Here is a 16545-nt window from a genome sequence, read left to right on the forward strand (position 1 = left end):
TCTCAGAGGGCATCTGCGAGAACAATATCAATATAAAAGATTAACTTTGAGATTTTGAACTTCACATTTTCAATAGAGCACTTCTAAATGCTTCTGTGAAGCTTGGCCTTGTTTTTCGTCTCCAGACCACCATTTAAGATTCAACTGACCGTAAACAAACATGTCCTGTATCATCGCATTGATACCCATTGTATCCAACTTACGAAGAGCCAACCCCCAACTCCGTACGATGTTCTGATGCAGAGATATAGGTCTTGCTAAACGGTTGCTAGGGTACTCTGTTTGGTTGCTAGGGAGTGCCAGCTGCCAATGATGATACTTCAAAGTAGGGCTGCACGATTAATTGCACGAGATTGTCATGCATGTCTCATCAGTAAAGCCGGTTCTGTGATTAGCGGTAAATGTCCATCACCTGCTTTCAAATGGAGTGGCACTTAATATACAGAGCCGTAGTTCGCGGACAAGCTACGCAATATCGCATTCGTAATCGCAGATGAATCGCTTTCGATTACGAATGCGATATTGCGTAGCTTGTCCGCGAACTACGGCTCTGTATATTAAGTGCCACTCCATTTGAAAGCAGGTGATGGACATTTACCGCTAATCACAGAACCGGCTTTAATGACGAGACACGCATGACAAAAGCATGCGATTAATCGTGCAGCCCTACTTCAAAGGCTGCTTGTCAGTATGAATGGTATAAACCAACCCTATGACCTTCAGATTTGAAGATGTGCCTCTTTGGCGTTTGGGTTGCTAGGGTGCTCTAAATGGTTGCTAGGGCGTGGCTAGACAGTTAGCAGGTTAAACCGACTGACTGCATGTCTGCCCAAATCAAAAAAGCCAAACTCGTGTATCTAATAAGTATAAGAAGTATGCAAGAGAACAAAAGTGACGCTTTACCGGAGGCAAGAACCACCAATAATGGATCAAAAGAATTAATACAAAAGGTAAAAGTATGTATATATAAAAGGGTTTGCTTTTGCACAAAGAAACCAAATGAAAAAGGTGAAACTGTCAACAACAGAAAAACATCTGAAGAAAAGCACTTCTCTTGAAGCAGAAGAGCGCTGAGGGAGGAAACAGGCGGATGAAGAGCAGAAAAACATCTGGGTTCTGCTCAGCGTTCCTCACTTCAACAGCCTCTGCTCTTTAAAAACAGGTACGTTTGCTCAACTATTAAACATGAATATTCATCTATTCTACATTGTCATGTTTCTGATCTAAAGTTATTTACACTGATGTATTATGTCATGTTTCCAGCCCAGTTTTTGATGTTGAAACTTTGATGTGTGTTTGAAACCTCCTGTAAGTCGTGTTTTCCTCATTATCAGTGTTGTTGAAGCTGAAGCTCATAATGAAGACCTCATTACTCATTCTGCTGGTCATCTGCTGCAGTTGTGTGTGTCAGCGGAGACCCAGCAAACAATCACCGCTGGACACAACAGCCCAGACCCACAACACAGGTGTTCAGATACACAACACTCTAATAATTCAGTCATTTTTATTGTCTCTGTATGAACTGACAAGCTGTTTTCTGTCCAGAGAGTTCTTGTGGCGGACGCCCGCTGGATCTCATCTTTGTGATTGACAGCTCTCGCAGTGTCCGGCCTGATGACTTCGAGAGGGTCAAGTCCTTCATCAGGGACGTGCTGCTGTTCCTGGACGTGGCTCGCGATCAGACGCGCGTGGGACTCGTGCAGTTCGGCAGCGTCGTGCAGAATGAGTTCTTCCTGAACAGCTACTTTCAGGCCCGGTACTAGGCTTGCTGGACTGGGGGGGCAATCACAAATTTTGGTAGGGCAGCATTTTCTAGGCTAATATTCATAGCTAACTTTTTGTTTTTTTGATTCATCAAGAATCGTCTTGTGGCTAACAAATTATAGGCTATAGCCTAATTTGTACTGGCTATGTAGGCCATGTGAATTATTTATGGACATAATAAGGGGCGGAGCCAGACATTGTAAACATTCGGGGCTTAACCGAAATCTATATTTGTCCAATGACATTTTAATTTACTGACATGAAAGGAGCGTTTTTTGTAGTATTCTTGGTTAAAGTTCATAAAATGTACATTATATACCATCATCTAGGGGGGTCCGGGGGCATGCCCCCCGGTAAGAAATTTTTGTGTATTTTAAGGTTAAATGCATCAGTCTGGTGCACTTTGGAAGCTCAAAACTGAGAGCTTCAACCCATGTACAGAGTGCAAATGGAACAAAGAAACAGCATTGACTTGTACCTGGTCATGAAAGAGGGCTCAAACATCTTTTTAGTTGTGATATAGAGTCTCAGTCTACATTGTATTTTCGGATGCACACTTCTCTTTAAAACACGCAGCACAGAAACCTCAAACCTGAAAGATTCAGGGCTTTTGGAAAAACATTTGGGGTTCCAGCCCCCTTAGCCCACCCCTAGCGCCGCCCCTGGATATAATGTTCAAATTATTCATTGTTAACGAAATTACTGAGGAAATGTTCGCTGACAGCTATCTCAGCATGCAGAAAATGTTCGGCTGATGCAGATGTGATCCTCATTGTGATATTTTTTTTAGGCTACTTGCTTGAAGATTAGGTGTACACTTGTTTTCGACGTGTTTTCTGATTAATGTTCGTTACTTCCCAGTTCGCATGTTTTTGGATTTTAAGTCCATTTTTGTGAGATTAAATATCATTATAAGCATAATATTCACTTTTTTTTCTGTGATTAAAGTGGCCGATCCTTATTCAATAGATAAGACGTTTTTAATGTTTATGTAGGCTTATTCATTTTTATTGTTGGCTGCACATTTTTGGGGGGGCACAAGGAAATTCTGGGGGGGCAATGCCCCCCCTAGCCCCCCCTAGACCCCGCCCTGGCTACTTTGAGAAGCAGCAGATGGAGCGGGCCGTCCGGAGCATGGAGCACCTGGCGTCGGGCACCATGACCGGGTTAGCGCTGCAGTTCACGCGGGAGCAGGCGTTTTCTCTGGCGCGCGGCGCGCGGCCCGCTCACATGCAGGTGCCGCGCATCGCCGTGGTGGTGACAGACGGCCGGCCGCAGGACTCTGTGGAGGAGGAAGCGGCTCGTGCACGACAGGACGGGATACAGATCTTCGCGGTGGGCGTCGGTCGTGTTGACATGGCAACCCTGCGAGCCATCGGGAGCGAGCCGCACGCGGAACATGTGCATCTGGTGGCCAGTTTCAGCCAGATAGAAACTCTCGTTTCTGTCTTCCACTCAAAGCTGTGCGCAGGTCAGTCTGTTCACTTCACTCTGTAAAATATATTTCCACCTTCCTTGGTTTAAGAGGCTGTCAACTAGTAATCCTGAAGATGAGCGAGTTCAGGTGTTGGAGCTGAACTCTTGTTTAGATGTTTATTTGTTTAACACTCATCGTGACCTCCTCAGGATCTGATCCATGTTTACGCTGTAGCTTACGCCTTTCCTATTCTACTTACGGAACGAACGCGGCGCCAGTTAAATTTTTTCCGTAAGTAGAACAGGGAAAGTGTAGGACATACAGCATAAGCTTTTTGAAGAATACGAAAGTGCGGTTTTGGCGGAACCACTTGGGATGCGATCATTTGTTTATATCAAGCATACACATTTACATTTTTTAGTAGAATGTCCGATGGTTTCTCTAGATGAGACTCTTATTCCTTGTCTGGGATCATGTAGAGCTCTTTGAAGCTGCACTGAAACTGACATTTGGACCTTCAACCCGTTGAACCCCAGTGAAGTCCACTATATGGAGAAAAATCCTGGAATGTTTTCCTCAAAAACCTTCATTTCTTTTCCACTGAAGAAAGAATGACATGAACATCTTGGATGACATGGAGGAGAGTAAATTATCAGGAAAATTTTATTTGAAAGTGGACTAATCTTTTAATCAGCGGTTTGGAGCGTTATGAATCTTTTGTATCGAATCAGCAGTTCGGAGCGCCAACATCATGTGATTTCAGCAGTTTGGCGGTTTGACACGCGATACGAATTATTTTCATTTTTGGGTGAACTAACCCTTTCACTAAGACTTTTGCCTCAATACACCCTTATTAATTACTGCTTATTAATAGTTAATAAGGTAGCCTAGTTGTTAAGTTTAGGTATTGGGTAGGATTAAGAGATGTAGAATATGGTCATGCAGAAAAAGGCATAAATATGTGCTTTATAAGTACTAATAACAGCCAATATCCTAGTAATATGCTAATAAGCAACTAGTTAATAGTGAGAATTGGACCCTAAACTAAAGTGTTACCAGACAAAGGAACAAATCCACAATGCAAGGTTTATTTTATTTTATTTTGAACAGACAGTAGTGCAAATCACAGTTTGTTCCACCTAGCGGCATTTAGTCAGAGTTAGAGTACAGCAGCCTTCTATAGTGTAGTAAGCACTAAGCAGTGAACAGAATGCACTCTTGCATAGGTCTTTTTTTTTTCTTTTTTTTGCAGGGCTGATAAAAAACAAAAGGTATTTAGTCACAATCAGCTACAAAACTGAAAACATCTTGTGATATAAAAGTACAAAATAAACAGAAAAATGAAAATAAAACTTGTGCATTAGGACTGTTACAATTTGCTCCCCTTAAAGGATTCCTGATAATTTACTCTCCTCCATGTCATCCAAGATGTTCATGTCTTTCTTTCTTCAGTTGAAAAGAAATGAAGGTTTTTGATGAAAACATTCCAGGATTTTTCTCCTTATAGTGGACTTTAATGGGGTTCAACGGGTTGAAGGTCCAAATGTCAGTTTCAGTGCAGCTTCAAAGAGCTCTACATGATCCCAGACGAGGAATAAGAGTCTTATCTAGAGAAACCATCAGACATTTTCTAAAAAAAAATAAACATTGTTTACTTTTTAACAACAAATGCTCATCTTGCACTGCTCTGTGATGCTCCACGCATGACGTAATCATGTTGGAAAGGTCACGCGGAAGTTGTGATTCTATCCTTGTCTTTCCTAAGAATGCTTTCCTTAAATTGATACACCAATGTGCAAATAAGCATTAAACTTGTGTTTTTAATCTAAATAGATACTCATCTACAAGCGTAACACTTTGCATATTATTCTGTCTCAGATCAGCGGTCAGTGTCACAACCGTGTAAATGTGGGAAGATGATGCTGTTTCACAACACGACCAATGAAGCGCTGCTGAGGATTTCACGGAAGTATATCCTTTATCCCACAGACTTACCCATAATGCACTGCACAATTTATATACAGCATCTCCATCATCAGCCAATGACAGAAAGAGTTGTTGAGAGACGTGATGTTGAATTAAGAGCCACTAATAAACAACAGCATATTTACTTTTCACTTTTGTTTTTACTTTGTGGCCATTTGGTTGGTCAAAAGTTGAATAGCACTTACAAAACTTTAAACACTTCAAATCATTCACACTAAAATAAGTAAAATATATTAAACAAATTTATAAATTAAATCTGCAATCTGTGTATTTAAAGTCAGCTTTATTTCTACAGTGCTTTATACAGTACAGATTGTTTCACAGTAATGAACAGAATAAATGATGCAAACTTCATCAAATATGAGACAAATTCAGATTCAGGAGTAAAGCAGCTCTACAGAAGACAAGGGAGTCATTATTCAGATCAAGTTCTGTTCAGTTTGATAGCGTCAGTGCAGTCAGATCATTATTAGTGAATATTTAATGTCAAAAATTAACTTTCTTAACAGAACAACACTAGAAACGGTCATGAAGAGGATTGAAGTGTTGGAGATTCAGCGTCAGCTCGTGTGACAACATTCCTTCATCCTCGTCTGAATGACGTTCTTCCCAAAATATTGTACATGTATTGCATAATTTTGTGTATGATTTATAGTAAAGTAAAGAAACATGTATAAGTGCATTAAAACTTCCCAAAGCATCTCCACTGATGTTCTGAACGTCTCTTCAGATCTTCAGCTCATTCGACCAGTCGTTGATGAGCTCCTGATGACCTGCTGAAAGAAAGTTATTTCAGCTTTACCATAGTAAATCCAGTAAAGATCCACATCACTGCACACGTCACCTGTCTAACACACCTGAGAGACTAAAGCTGATAAAAGAGGTGAATTGTGCAGTGAAACACTGTGATATTAGAGTTACTCATGAACACTGTGGCCAGCGGTGCAGGACGAGCACAGATGAAGCACGACAGCCTGATCTGAAGAGTCTCGACTGGCCTGTTGATCTAGCGAATGTCCAGCCCTGATCAGACCACTGACAGACCCGACAGGCGAGAACGATTCGCAGCTCAGACGGACAGAGACAGAGGAGGATCTCACCAGATCAGCAGGAGCTCCAGGATCACTGATCATCTGATCGAGGCTGTGAGAGAGAAAAACAGAAGTTACAATTAACAGACTACAAACATCATGGATGTAAAATCTAATATCACAGAAAACCAGCAGAAACACCAAAAACCATCTGAGTAAACAATTATATATTTATTTAGATAACACTTCCACGTGCACTACTGTGAGACACTTCAGTATCCTCTACTTCTGAAGATAAAAGCACACAAATGAAACTGAATTACAATAAACCTTATTTAGATCACAGACACATTACAAAACACCGTTCAAAGGTAAAAATACATGCTTTAAACATCCAAACAGACCAGCAGGGCCTAACAGCGCCTCCACACTAACAGGCTTCGCTCTTCTTCTTGTTCATTGGTCACTCGCTCCTTTGACGCTTTACTGCCACCTGGTGGACGTACTGTGATATGACACTCTCTCTAGTGAACTTATATTTGCACACACTCTTCTCTCACTCTCACACACACGCATCCTTGTTTATACTACTTTTTAGGGTTCAAATCACCCCACCAAGATAGTAAGATGAGGAATTTACAACATTGTGGGGTCATTTAGTCTGACCCAAAGACAACATCTTAAAAATCATATAGACAAAATCTTAAGTCACTATAGTGTGACCCTTCCCTACACTATTCCTAACCCTACCCGTCACAGAAACCTAATTTTAACATTCTTTATATGCGTATATATGTATATATACACTACCGCTCAAAAGTTTGGGATCGGTAAGATTTTTAATGTTTTTAAAAGAAGTTTTGTCTGCTCACCAAGGCTTAATTTATTTAATTAAAAATACAGTAAAAACAGTAATATTGTGAAAAAATATTTCAATTTAAAATAACTGTTTTCTATTTGAATATATTTTACAAAGTAATTTATTCTCGTGTTGGCAAAGCTGAATTTTCAGCATCATTACTCCAGTCTTCAGTGTCACATGATCCTTCAGAAATCATTCTAATATGAAAACAGTCATTTTAAATTGTAATAATATTTCACAATATTACTGTTTTCACTGTATTTTTAATTAAGTAAATGCACCCTTGGTGAGCAGACGAAACTTCTTTTAAAAACATTAAAAATCTTTCTGATCCCAAACTTTTGAGCGGTAGTGTGTATATACGTTAAGTTCCTGTGACGGGTAGGGTTAGGGTTAGTGTAGGGAAGGGTCACACTATAGTGACTTAAGATTTTGTCAATATGATTTTTAAGATGTTGTCTTTGGGTCAGACTAAAGGAGTCAAAGTCAAACATTCTGTATCTTTTATACTTTAAAGGGTCTTCTGGACCCCACAAAGTAAAAAATATAAGTTCACACACACACACACACACACACACACACACACACTCACACTCTGACACACACACACACACACACACACACACACACACACACACACACTCACTCACACACTCACACACACACACACACACACTCACACTCTGACACACACACACACACACACACACACACACACACACACACACACACTCACACACACACACTCACACTCTGACACACACACACACACACACACACACACACACACACTCACACACACACACACACACACACACACTCACACTCTGACACACACACACACACACACTCACACACACACACACACACACTCACACACTCACACACACACACTCACACTCTGACACACACACACACACACACACACACACACACACACACACACACAGGTTTGTTTTGCTATCTCAGTGAGGTCTCTCCATAGGCGTAATGGTTTTTATACTGTACATTCTCTCCCCTACTCTACCTCTACTCCTAACCCTACCCATCACAGGAAACATTATGCATTTTTACATTTTTAATAAAACATTGTTTAGTGTGTTTTTAAAGCTATTTTAAATATGTAATGTGCTCATATTTCATGTTTACGAGATTTGTGTCCTCATAAATCAAAAACAAGCACACACACACAGACAACACACACACACACACACACACACACACACACACAGAGAGAGAGAGAGAGAGAGAGAGAGAGAGACACTCACTCACTCAATCAATCACCAGCCAAAGAACCAAAATTAATCAGTTACTGTAGAGGCTAATATGCATGTGTCCAAGAGTGACATACAGACTTAAAAGCTGGTATGCACAACCCGAAACACAGAAGAAGAGTGACATACAGGTGATTCTTCAGGCTGGGCACGTACAGCGCATGCGCGTCATCCGAGTGCGCTCCAGCGAGTTTGAGCTGCTGCGCGTTTCATTCCAGCCGCGTCCGTTTGACATGAACACACGCGCGCTCACAACTGAAGAACGCGATTTAAACAAGTTTCAGAAACTATAGAAAGTTGTGCGTCATCACGAAGCTCGAGAGATTTTGTAAGAATGGGCTGTTCGTCGTCCAGCACACAGACGCTCGCGCAGGAGAACCGACCGGGCGTCAAAGCGGAGGAGGCGAACGGAGAAACTCTGCGTAAGTCATTTCATAAACATGTAATGTTGATGATAACTGAAGCAGTGCTGTAAAAGCTTGACATGTTATTATAGTCATCATAATTGTCCTAAAACATTTAGTCAGAGATGGCATCTTTTCATATAGGCAATCTTTAATTATTCAGAATGGCAGAATCATATCTCTGTGCTGTCAGTGAGTTCAGGCTGATGATGATCAGTACAGACAGCTCAAAGCCCGGTCAGGACACGCGCAGCCCCGGGCGTCGATCTGTTCCTCTGGTCCGACCGGTCCGGATCATCTCACATCGCTGCTTCCATTGAGAGAATGTGAGAGGAGAGTCACAGCTTACTGTCGGACCTTCATTTCCAGCGGTTTATTTGCATGTTTCTCTAGGCTGTTTTCTCTGTTGACCTGTCTCGTTTCTCTCATGGCTTTTGTGTCAAATGTAACACACACACACACACACACACACACACACGCACGTTTAATTCAGGAACATAACTTGGCTTGTGATCATGATTGGGATTATGGTTAAAGGGTTATTTCACCCAAAAATGAAAATAATGTCATTAATTACTCACCCTCATGTCGTTCCACACCCGTAAGACCTTCATTCATCTTCAGAACACAAATTAAGATATTTTTGATGAAATCCGATGGCTCCATGAGGCCTGCATAGCCAGCAATGACATTTCCTCTCTCAAGATCCATTAATGTACTAAAAACATATTTAAATCAGGTCATGTGAGTACAGTGGTTCAATATTAATATTATAAAGCCACGAGAATATTTTTGGTGTGCCAAAAAAACAAAATAACGACTTATTTAGTGATGGCCGATTTCAAAACACTGCTTCAGGAAGCTTCGGAGCGTTATGAATCTTTTGTGTCGAATCATGATTCGGATCGCGTGTCAAACTGCTGAAATCATGTAACTTTGGTGCTCCGAACCGCTGATTCGACACACTGATTCATAACGCTTGTAATATTAATATTGAACCACTGTACTCACATGAACTGATTTAAATGTGTTTTTAGTACATTAATGGATCTTGAGAGAGGAAATGTCATTGCTGGCTATGCAGGCCTCACTGAGCCATCGGATTTCATCAAAAATACCTTAATTTGTGTTCTGAAGATGAACGAAGGTCTTACGGGTGTGGAACGACATGAGGGTGAGTAATTAATGACAGAATTTTCATTTTTGGGTGAACTAACCCTTTAATGTGGAGCAAGAGAAACACTTTTGATGGAGGAGAGGGTTTGAGTATAGGGAAGGCGTTAAGCAAAGCTTCATTTAAAATAGATGAGGGAAAACATGAGAATAAAAGAACATAAAGTAATGTGTGTCTAGAGTCGTCACTCGTGGCACTGCTGCATGAATGCTGGCGGTGACGTGTTCAATCCGTACCAACACACTGTGACAGTATGACTGTCTGTTTCCACACATGATAGAGAGAGAGACATATTGTGTGTCGTGAGTCTGGTCACTGTTTGCTCTGGAGTCTGTCATCTTTGGCTGCTGTAACAGCGCCGCTGACCATCAGGAAATTACTTTTTCTTTTCTCTCTGTGTCTGAGGAAATGAGCTCAGAACGGGGCAGAACCTGCAGGCGTGTGATGCTTAGTGAGTGTGTGTGATGTGGCCCAGGTGTGTTTGGGTCTATTCCACCACACACACACACACACAATAAAAAACAATTTATAACTCAGAATGCCTGACTATAAGAGATTGTTTTATCATTCTTTCACACACAGAAAGTGTCACTGTCAGCGAAAGAAATGATCTTTAATTGTGGTCTAATATCTGTGATTCAGAATCTGTACATAATGTAATTATCAAATCCTGTCCGATGAAGCGAGATAAACACTGGGTGGTAAACAAACGAATGGACTGGAAAAGCATGATGCTCTCCTAAAGTTGAACACATGGGGAAGTGTGAAAAAGCAAAAAACATTTAAACACTCGATATGTATTCAAACAGAAAGACTCGGGCTTCATGTTTCTGTTGGGTTTCCATGAGAGCATCTTCCATGATGCTTCATTAGTGTTTGTAGAAAGATAAATATTAACCATTTAAGTGAGGCAGGAATGTGTTTTTAATTATTTACTCCTTGATACAGTATGTGTTTCTATGCTCAGATAAAGTGCTGCATTTTTCAAGAAGTTACATTTGTTCAGCTGTTCGGACTACAGACAAATAAATGGACTTGACTCCGATATGATTTTTGATGCATGTATGAATAAAGGCACGTCTATAACTTTGCTTTGAGGCATAATCTTAAAAACTGAAGAATTCTATCAAAGAGCACCTTCAAATCCATGTGATCTGAGAGCTAATTCTTCATTTACCCTTTTGCTGTAGGCGCAGTTTATAAAATGGGTCAAGGAAATGGAGAACTCTTTGGCTTATTGACATTTCGTAGCTAAAAGAAATAATTGTGATGACAAACAATTATGTTTGCATGTTTAAAACATGTTAATAAACTTTATTTCCTCCCTGCTTGTGTTTTTTGCCAGTCAGTCGTAATGGGATTGTAGCAGAAGAAAGTGAGACCATCTCAGATCAGATGCAGTTGCCAGTTCAAAGCACCCTTCTGGATGAGATGGGCCCAGGACCGGGAGAGGTGGTGGATGAGATTGAGGCCTCAGAACCAGAGCAGGCAACAGTCAGCAGTAGTGATGCTGCTCTGGAGGTGGTAGATCTGACAGACGTTCTTGCAGCATCAAGTCCTGAAGTCCCTGCTGAGGAGCAGCCTGTACTTGACGTTGCTTCAGAACTTATTGACACTACGGCTACAGAAACCACCCTAGACCCGGAACCAGCATCAGATCCAGTCCAGACACTGGTCCAGTTCACTCCCACTCCGGAACCCAAGCCTGCTGAGATAATGCCAGCTCCAGAATTCCCATCAGAAGTCCCAGACCCAAGCTCAGAAGCCACACCAGAGAAAGCTAATGCAGCAACTGAAGCTGTGCCAGTGGAACCAAGCCCAGCTCTAGAATCAACTCCAGCTCCAGAACCCACACCAGTGGAACCAACTCCAGCTCCAGAACCAGCTCCAGTGGAACCAAGCCCAGCTCTAGAACCAACTCTAGCTCCAGAACCTACTCCAATGGAACCAACTCCAGCTCCAGAACCAGCTCCAGTGGAACCAAGCCCAGCTCTAGAACCAACTCCAGCTCTAGAACCAACTCCAGCTCCAGAACCCACACCAGTAGAACCAACTACAGCTCCAGAACCAGATCCAGTGGAACCAAGCCCAGCTCTAGAACCAACTCTAGCTCTAGAACCAGCTCCAGTGGAACCAACTCCAGCTCCAGAACCAGCTCCAGTGGAACCAATCCCTGTTCCAGAACTCACTCCATCTGAGCCAATCCTGAGTGCAGAATCAGCTCCTGCTGAGGACCCAACTGCATCTCCAGAACCCGCTCCAGTGGGACCAAGCCCAGCTCTAGAAGCAGCTCCAGCTGTAGAGCCCACACCAGAAGAACCGAGTCCAGCAGTTGAGGCAGTAGCTGCAGAGGAGAATGTGATCTGTGCAGCCGCCCCAGAGGGTAACGCATGGGATTATGGGGCAGTTGGGTTCTTGGGGTCACATATGAAAAGATTTAAAACACACTCGAGAAGTAAAGTAAAGCGTCGGTCACTACATATACAGTAAGGCAGTGCATAACTAATGCTGGGTAACAGAGCAGGGATTGTTTACTGCAGTCTAGACAAAGACACTACAGTGTGAAACACAGAACATGTCAGTTTTCTTCACATCTGCACAACAGCCTCTTGCTGACACTTTATCCCTCTTTGTGTCGAGCCAAACATCACAATAATCTTGCGCTCTGTTGCCTCAGATTATGTAATACGAGCACTTAACATGTCCTGCGATGACGGCAGCTGTTGGTGACACACGGCGCTGGGCATTGCTACAGTGTTGCTTTTTACAAGATTGAATGATAGTAATCAATATTCTGATATAACCATTTATTTAAAATATGAGCAAATGGATGTTCATGTGCTTTTCTATGGCTTATTTGGGCCAATGTTCACAAGCATCTTAGCGCTCAGACACCCCTGACATACACTACAGGTAAGAGAACAACAAACTTAAAGGTCTCAAACCAAACATCTCTGTGAAAGGCCTGAAGACTTGTTGTAAGAGGCAGAAAGCTGGGCTCTGGGAGAGATTTAGTCTGTGTAGCTGATGGATGTCACTGTGGACTGTGGATGTCAAACGTGCTGCGTAACACCAGAATGAACCTCGTTGGTTCTTGCGGAAGCTCAAACGTGCTGCGTAACACCAGAATGAACCTCATTGGTTCTCGTTGAAGCTCAAACGTGCTGCGTAACACCAGAATGAACCTCGTTGGTTCTCGTGGAAGCTCAAACGTGCTGCGTAACACCAGAATGAACCTCGTTGGTTCTTGCGGAAGCTCAAACGTGCTGCGTAACACCAGAATGAACCTCGTTGGTTCTTGCGGAAGCTCAAACGTGCTGCGTAACACCAGAATGAACCTCGTTGGTTCTTGCTTGAAGCTCAAACGTGCTGCGTAACACCAGAATGAACCTCGTTGGTTCTTGCGTTGAAGCTCAAACGTGCTGCGTAACTCCAGAATGAACCTCGTTGGTTCTTGCGGAAGCTCAAACGTGCTGCATAACACATGCAAACCTCATTGTAACACCAGAATGAACCTCGTTGGTTCTTGCGGAAGCTCAAACGTGCTGCTCAAACGTAACACCAGAATGAACCTCGTTGGTTCTCGCGGAAGCTCAAACGTGGTGCGTAACACCAGAATGAACCTCGTTGGTTCTTGCGTTGAAGCTCAAACGTGCTGCATAACACATGTAACACCAGAATGAACCTCGTTGGTTCTTGCGGAAGCTCAAACGTGCTGCGTAACACCAGAATGAACCTCGTTGGTTCTCGCGGAAGCTCAAACGTGGTGCGTAACACCAGAATGAACCTCAATGGTTCTCGCGGAAGCTCAAACGTGCTGCGTAACACCAGAATGAACCTCGTTGGTTCTCGTTGAAGCTCAAACGTGCTGCGTAACTCCAGAATGAACCTCGTTGGTTCTCGTGGAAGCTCAAACGTGCTGCGTAACACCAGAATGAACCTCGTTGGTTCTTGCGGAAGCTCAAACGTGGTGCGTAACACCAGAATGAACCTCGTTGGTTCTCGCGGAAGCTCAAACGTGCTGCATAACACATGTAACACCAGAATGAACCTCGTTGGTTCTCGTTGCGGAAGCTCAAACGTGCTGCGTAACCTCGTTGGTTCTCGCGGAAGCTCAAACGTGATGCGTAACACCAGAATGAACCTCGTTGGTTCTCGTGCGGAAGCTCAAACGTGCTGCGTAACACCAGAATGAACCTCGTTGGTTCTCGTTGAAGCTCAAACGTGCTGCGTAACACAAGAATGAACCTCGTTGGTTCTCGTGGAAGCTCAAACGTGCTGCATAACACATGTAACACCAGAATGAACCTCGTTGGTTCTTGCGGAAGCTCAAACGTGCTGCGTAACACCAGAATGAACCTCGTTGGTTCTCGTTGCGGAAGCTCAAACGTGCTGCGTAACACCAGAATGAACCTCGTTGGTTCTCGTTGAAGCTCAAACGTGCTGCGTAACACCAGAATGAACCTCATTGGTTCTTGCGGAAGCTCAAATGTGATGCGTAACACGTCATGCGTAACAAAAACGTTATACGTTATTGTTATAGTATGAAGGTGTTCAACAAACGTTGGCAAGCTGTTTCGAACTCCCAAAACAAACTCCAAATGAACTTCATTTAGTTCAAAAGGACGTCACACCAGTTCGTTCTTCAATTTCGCTTGAAGTATACGAAGGCTTTTATCATAGATCAGACTCATTATTGACTGTGCAGAAGACTTATGTGTGCCAGAGATGCTTTATACATTCCAGTTTATTAGGTCAGTGTTATTAAAAATAATGCCAACAAGTCTAAAAACAGTAAAGCATGCTGTGAAGCACGAAAAGTCTGTTTACATCAACACTTTTCCTCTGTCTATAGATTCTGTGTGTTTTCTGCTCAATCAATTCACAGAGAGAGAATGATACTGTCACTGCTGTTCACGGGCAGAAGTATGAGCATCAGATGTCTTGTGTGTGTTTCAGGGGCGGCCGTTGAAGCTTCCCAGCCTGACAGTGAGGAGATCGCAGCGGATGCAGCTGGTGAGACGCTCCTGCAGGGGGTCAGAGGTCAAACTCATTAACTGCTGTGTTTTAGCTCTTTCTTTTGACACTGCAACCTCTGATCTCTTCAGTCCTAGAAAAAAATATCTGGAGATAACTGAGCAAATACATTTATTGTGGCAATCTAAAATCTTTTTGGTTCCTCAGCAAAGTCATTGATATACTGTAGATAAGAAATGGGGGTTGTGTGGATCCCATTTGTATATTATGAAATGGAATAAGCACAAGCTCTTTCAGGATAAACTCCAGCCTTCATGTTTGTGTTTCAGTGGTGGGAGAAGATGGAGCTGATCTGCTGAAATCCACAGAAGCTGAAGGTTGATGTCAACGCCCTCACGCACACACAGCCAAACTCAGATCCAGAGAAGTCATGTGCCTTTTGTCAGCAGCCTTTGAGTGTTTGGGTACAAGTTTGTACATAAATTAGTGTTTCTAAGTAGCATTAGCAGCATTGTTAATAGACAACAGCAATATATCTTAACTCATCTGAACGAACATGAGCCAAAGCTCTAATAACTGTGAATCAACCAAATTATGCTTAATAATGTGCCTTTTAATGGGTCCGAAGGGTTTCGTCTCTTTTATGTATTTAGTGCTTTTTGCACATCAGAGTTTCTGCTGCAGATGCAAAGCAGTTTGACTCTTCACATGCATTAATCAATGATGGCAAACGGTAGTGTATTAATCAATAGAGTATGTTATTTTAGTACTGTTGTTTGTGGTGATTGATGGTTACACTTAAACTCCAGATCACTAATGAACCTCATCTGATCAGCTTTAAACTGACGCTTTAAATCTTTGAAGGAAAGCGGTCACTCACTCGCTGAATCATATCAGTGTAAATGTGAAAGTTTAGCTGCTCTTTATAAAAACTTTGATACGTAGAGCTTTTATTGAACTGTGATCTCTCCGCACATATCCTGTGTGTCTTTTTATACATTTATATGTGCACAGAATAAATGATGTTACTAATAATATGATTGTGTATTGATTTTTCTTTTATAAAAACCTGTGTGTGGATGTTCTGTGGATTTTAATTACATTATTTTAACATTGCAGTTGATCTCATAGTAAAATAAATGAGTCACACACAGAAATGAGTTTAAACAGTTTCTTGTGACGCACGTCCTGATATTGCTGAGTTAGATGCGTTCTTGGGTCAACATATTTTGTTGATCCTGGAACAACGTTCTAGTCTGAAAATTTAGTCTTAACCCTATTCCTACCCCTAAACTTAACCCTACCCATAAGTCAGATCAGATAAGTAAGTAAAATCAGAGGGAAATGTTAGATGAATAACACTGATGTAGAAACACCAATTCATGATTTTAAGCCTAAACTTGACATAATCTGTAAACTTGTCCCTCAAATCTGATTGGTTGATTTGAATGTTGTTCCAGGATCAACAAAAATGTTGACCCAGGAACATGTTGAACTCAGCAAAATCAGGTTATGCTTTTTGGCACACACACACTCAAGCAAATCATACTCTTACTGACACGCACATGCACACTTACACACACAAACACACACACACAATCTCACTCACACACTCTCACACACAATCACAATCTTACTGACACACACAATCTCACA

The 16545-nt window shown here is 42.1% G+C and overlaps 3 protein-coding genes and 1 long non-coding RNA gene across 6 annotated transcripts; 3 read left to right on the plus strand and 1 right to left on the minus strand.

The window, feature by feature from the left end:
• Positions 1–715: 715 nt before the first annotated feature.
• On the plus strand, positions 716–2069 carry LOC125243960 (cartilage matrix protein-like). Its single transcript, XM_048153844.1, has 3 exons — positions 716–1162; positions 1335–1466; positions 1546–2069. The coding sequence occupies exons 2-3, from the start codon at positions 1358–1360 to the stop codon at positions 1761–1763; spliced, it is 327 nt and encodes a 108-aa protein (XP_048009801.1). The 5' UTR covers positions 716–1162; positions 1335–1357; the 3' UTR covers positions 1764–2069.
• Positions 2070–2261: 192 nt separating this feature from the next.
• LOC125243959 (matrilin-2-like) lies at positions 2262–5873 on the plus strand. The gene is made up of 3 exons (XM_048153843.1): positions 2262–3235; positions 5060–5152; positions 5685–5873. The coding sequence occupies exons 1-3, from the start codon at positions 2824–2826 to the stop codon at positions 5738–5740; spliced, it is 561 nt and encodes a 186-aa protein (XP_048009800.1). The 5' UTR covers positions 2262–2823; the 3' UTR covers positions 5741–5873.
• Positions 5434–6704, minus strand: LOC125243961. The gene is made up of 2 exons (XR_007179188.1): positions 6603–6704; positions 5434–6310 (listed from the first exon to the last, which is right to left on the minus strand). It is a non-coding gene; the product is annotated as an uncharacterized LOC125243961 (long non-coding RNA).
• A 1745-nt stretch (positions 6705–8449) lies between these two features.
• On the plus strand, positions 8450–15926 carry LOC125243955 (cell surface glycoprotein 1-like). 3 transcript variants are annotated; one of them, XM_048153833.1, is made up of 4 exons: positions 8450–8756; positions 11262–12295; positions 14872–14955; positions 15219–15926. In XM_048153833.1, the coding sequence occupies exons 2-4, from the start codon at positions 11308–11310 to the stop codon at positions 15269–15271; spliced, it is 1125 nt and encodes a 374-aa protein (XP_048009790.1). In that variant the 5' UTR covers positions 8450–8756; positions 11262–11307; the 3' UTR covers positions 15272–15926. The 3 variants fall into 3 exon arrangements, with proteins under 3 accessions (XP_048009790.1, XP_048009788.1, XP_048009789.1); XM_048153831.1 differs by having other exon boundaries at positions 8454–8756; positions 11258–12295; XM_048153832.1 differs by having other exon boundaries at positions 8456–8756; positions 11258–12295; positions 14872–14928.
• The last annotated feature ends 619 nt before the right edge of the window (positions 15927–16545 follow it).

The sequence above is a fragment of the Megalobrama amblycephala genome, linkage group LG13 (assembly GCF_018812025.1).
Source record: "Megalobrama amblycephala isolate DHTTF-2021 linkage group LG13, ASM1881202v1, whole genome shotgun sequence".
In the NCBI taxonomy this organism is placed as follows: Eukaryota; Metazoa; Chordata; class Actinopteri; order Cypriniformes; family Xenocyprididae; genus Megalobrama; species Megalobrama amblycephala.

What these genes read in the sequence shown, in the direction of transcription:
- LOC125243960 (XM_048153844.1), top strand. Translation starts at nt 1,358, where the DNA reads ATGAAGACCTCATTACTCATTCTGCTGGTCATCTGCTGCAGTTGTGTG. An exon ending in AGCCCAGACCCACAACACAG is followed by an intron (nt 1,467 to 1,545) that starts GTGTTCAGATAC and finishes TTTTCTGTCCAG; the next exon opens with AGAGTTCTTGTGGCGGACGC.
- LOC125243959 (XM_048153843.1), top strand. Translation starts at nt 2,824, where the DNA reads ATGCCCCCCCTAGCCCCCCCTAGACCCCGCCCTGGCTACTTTGAGAAG. An exon ending in CCACTCAAAGCTGTGCGCAG is followed by an intron (nt 3,236 to 5,059) that starts GTCAGTCTGTTC and finishes ATTCTGTCTCAG; the next exon opens with ATCAGCGGTCAGTGTCACAA. An exon ending in GCTGAGGATTTCACGGAAGT is followed by an intron (nt 5,153 to 5,684) that starts ATATCCTTTATC and finishes ACAGAACAACAC; the next exon opens with TAGAAACGGTCATGAAGAGG.
- LOC125243955 (XM_048153831.1), top strand. Translation starts at nt 8,669, where the DNA reads ATGGGCTGTTCGTCGTCCAGCACACAGACGCTCGCGCAGGAGAACCGA. An exon ending in CTGTGCAGCCGCCCCAGAGG is followed by an intron (nt 12,296 to 14,871) that starts GTAACGCATGGG and finishes TGTGTGTTTCAG; the next exon opens with GGGCGGCCGTTGAAGCTTCC. An exon ending in GCTCCTGCAGGGGGTCAGAG is followed by an intron (nt 14,956 to 15,218) that starts GTCAAACTCATT and finishes TTTGTGTTTCAG; the next exon opens with TGGTGGGAGAAGATGGAGCT.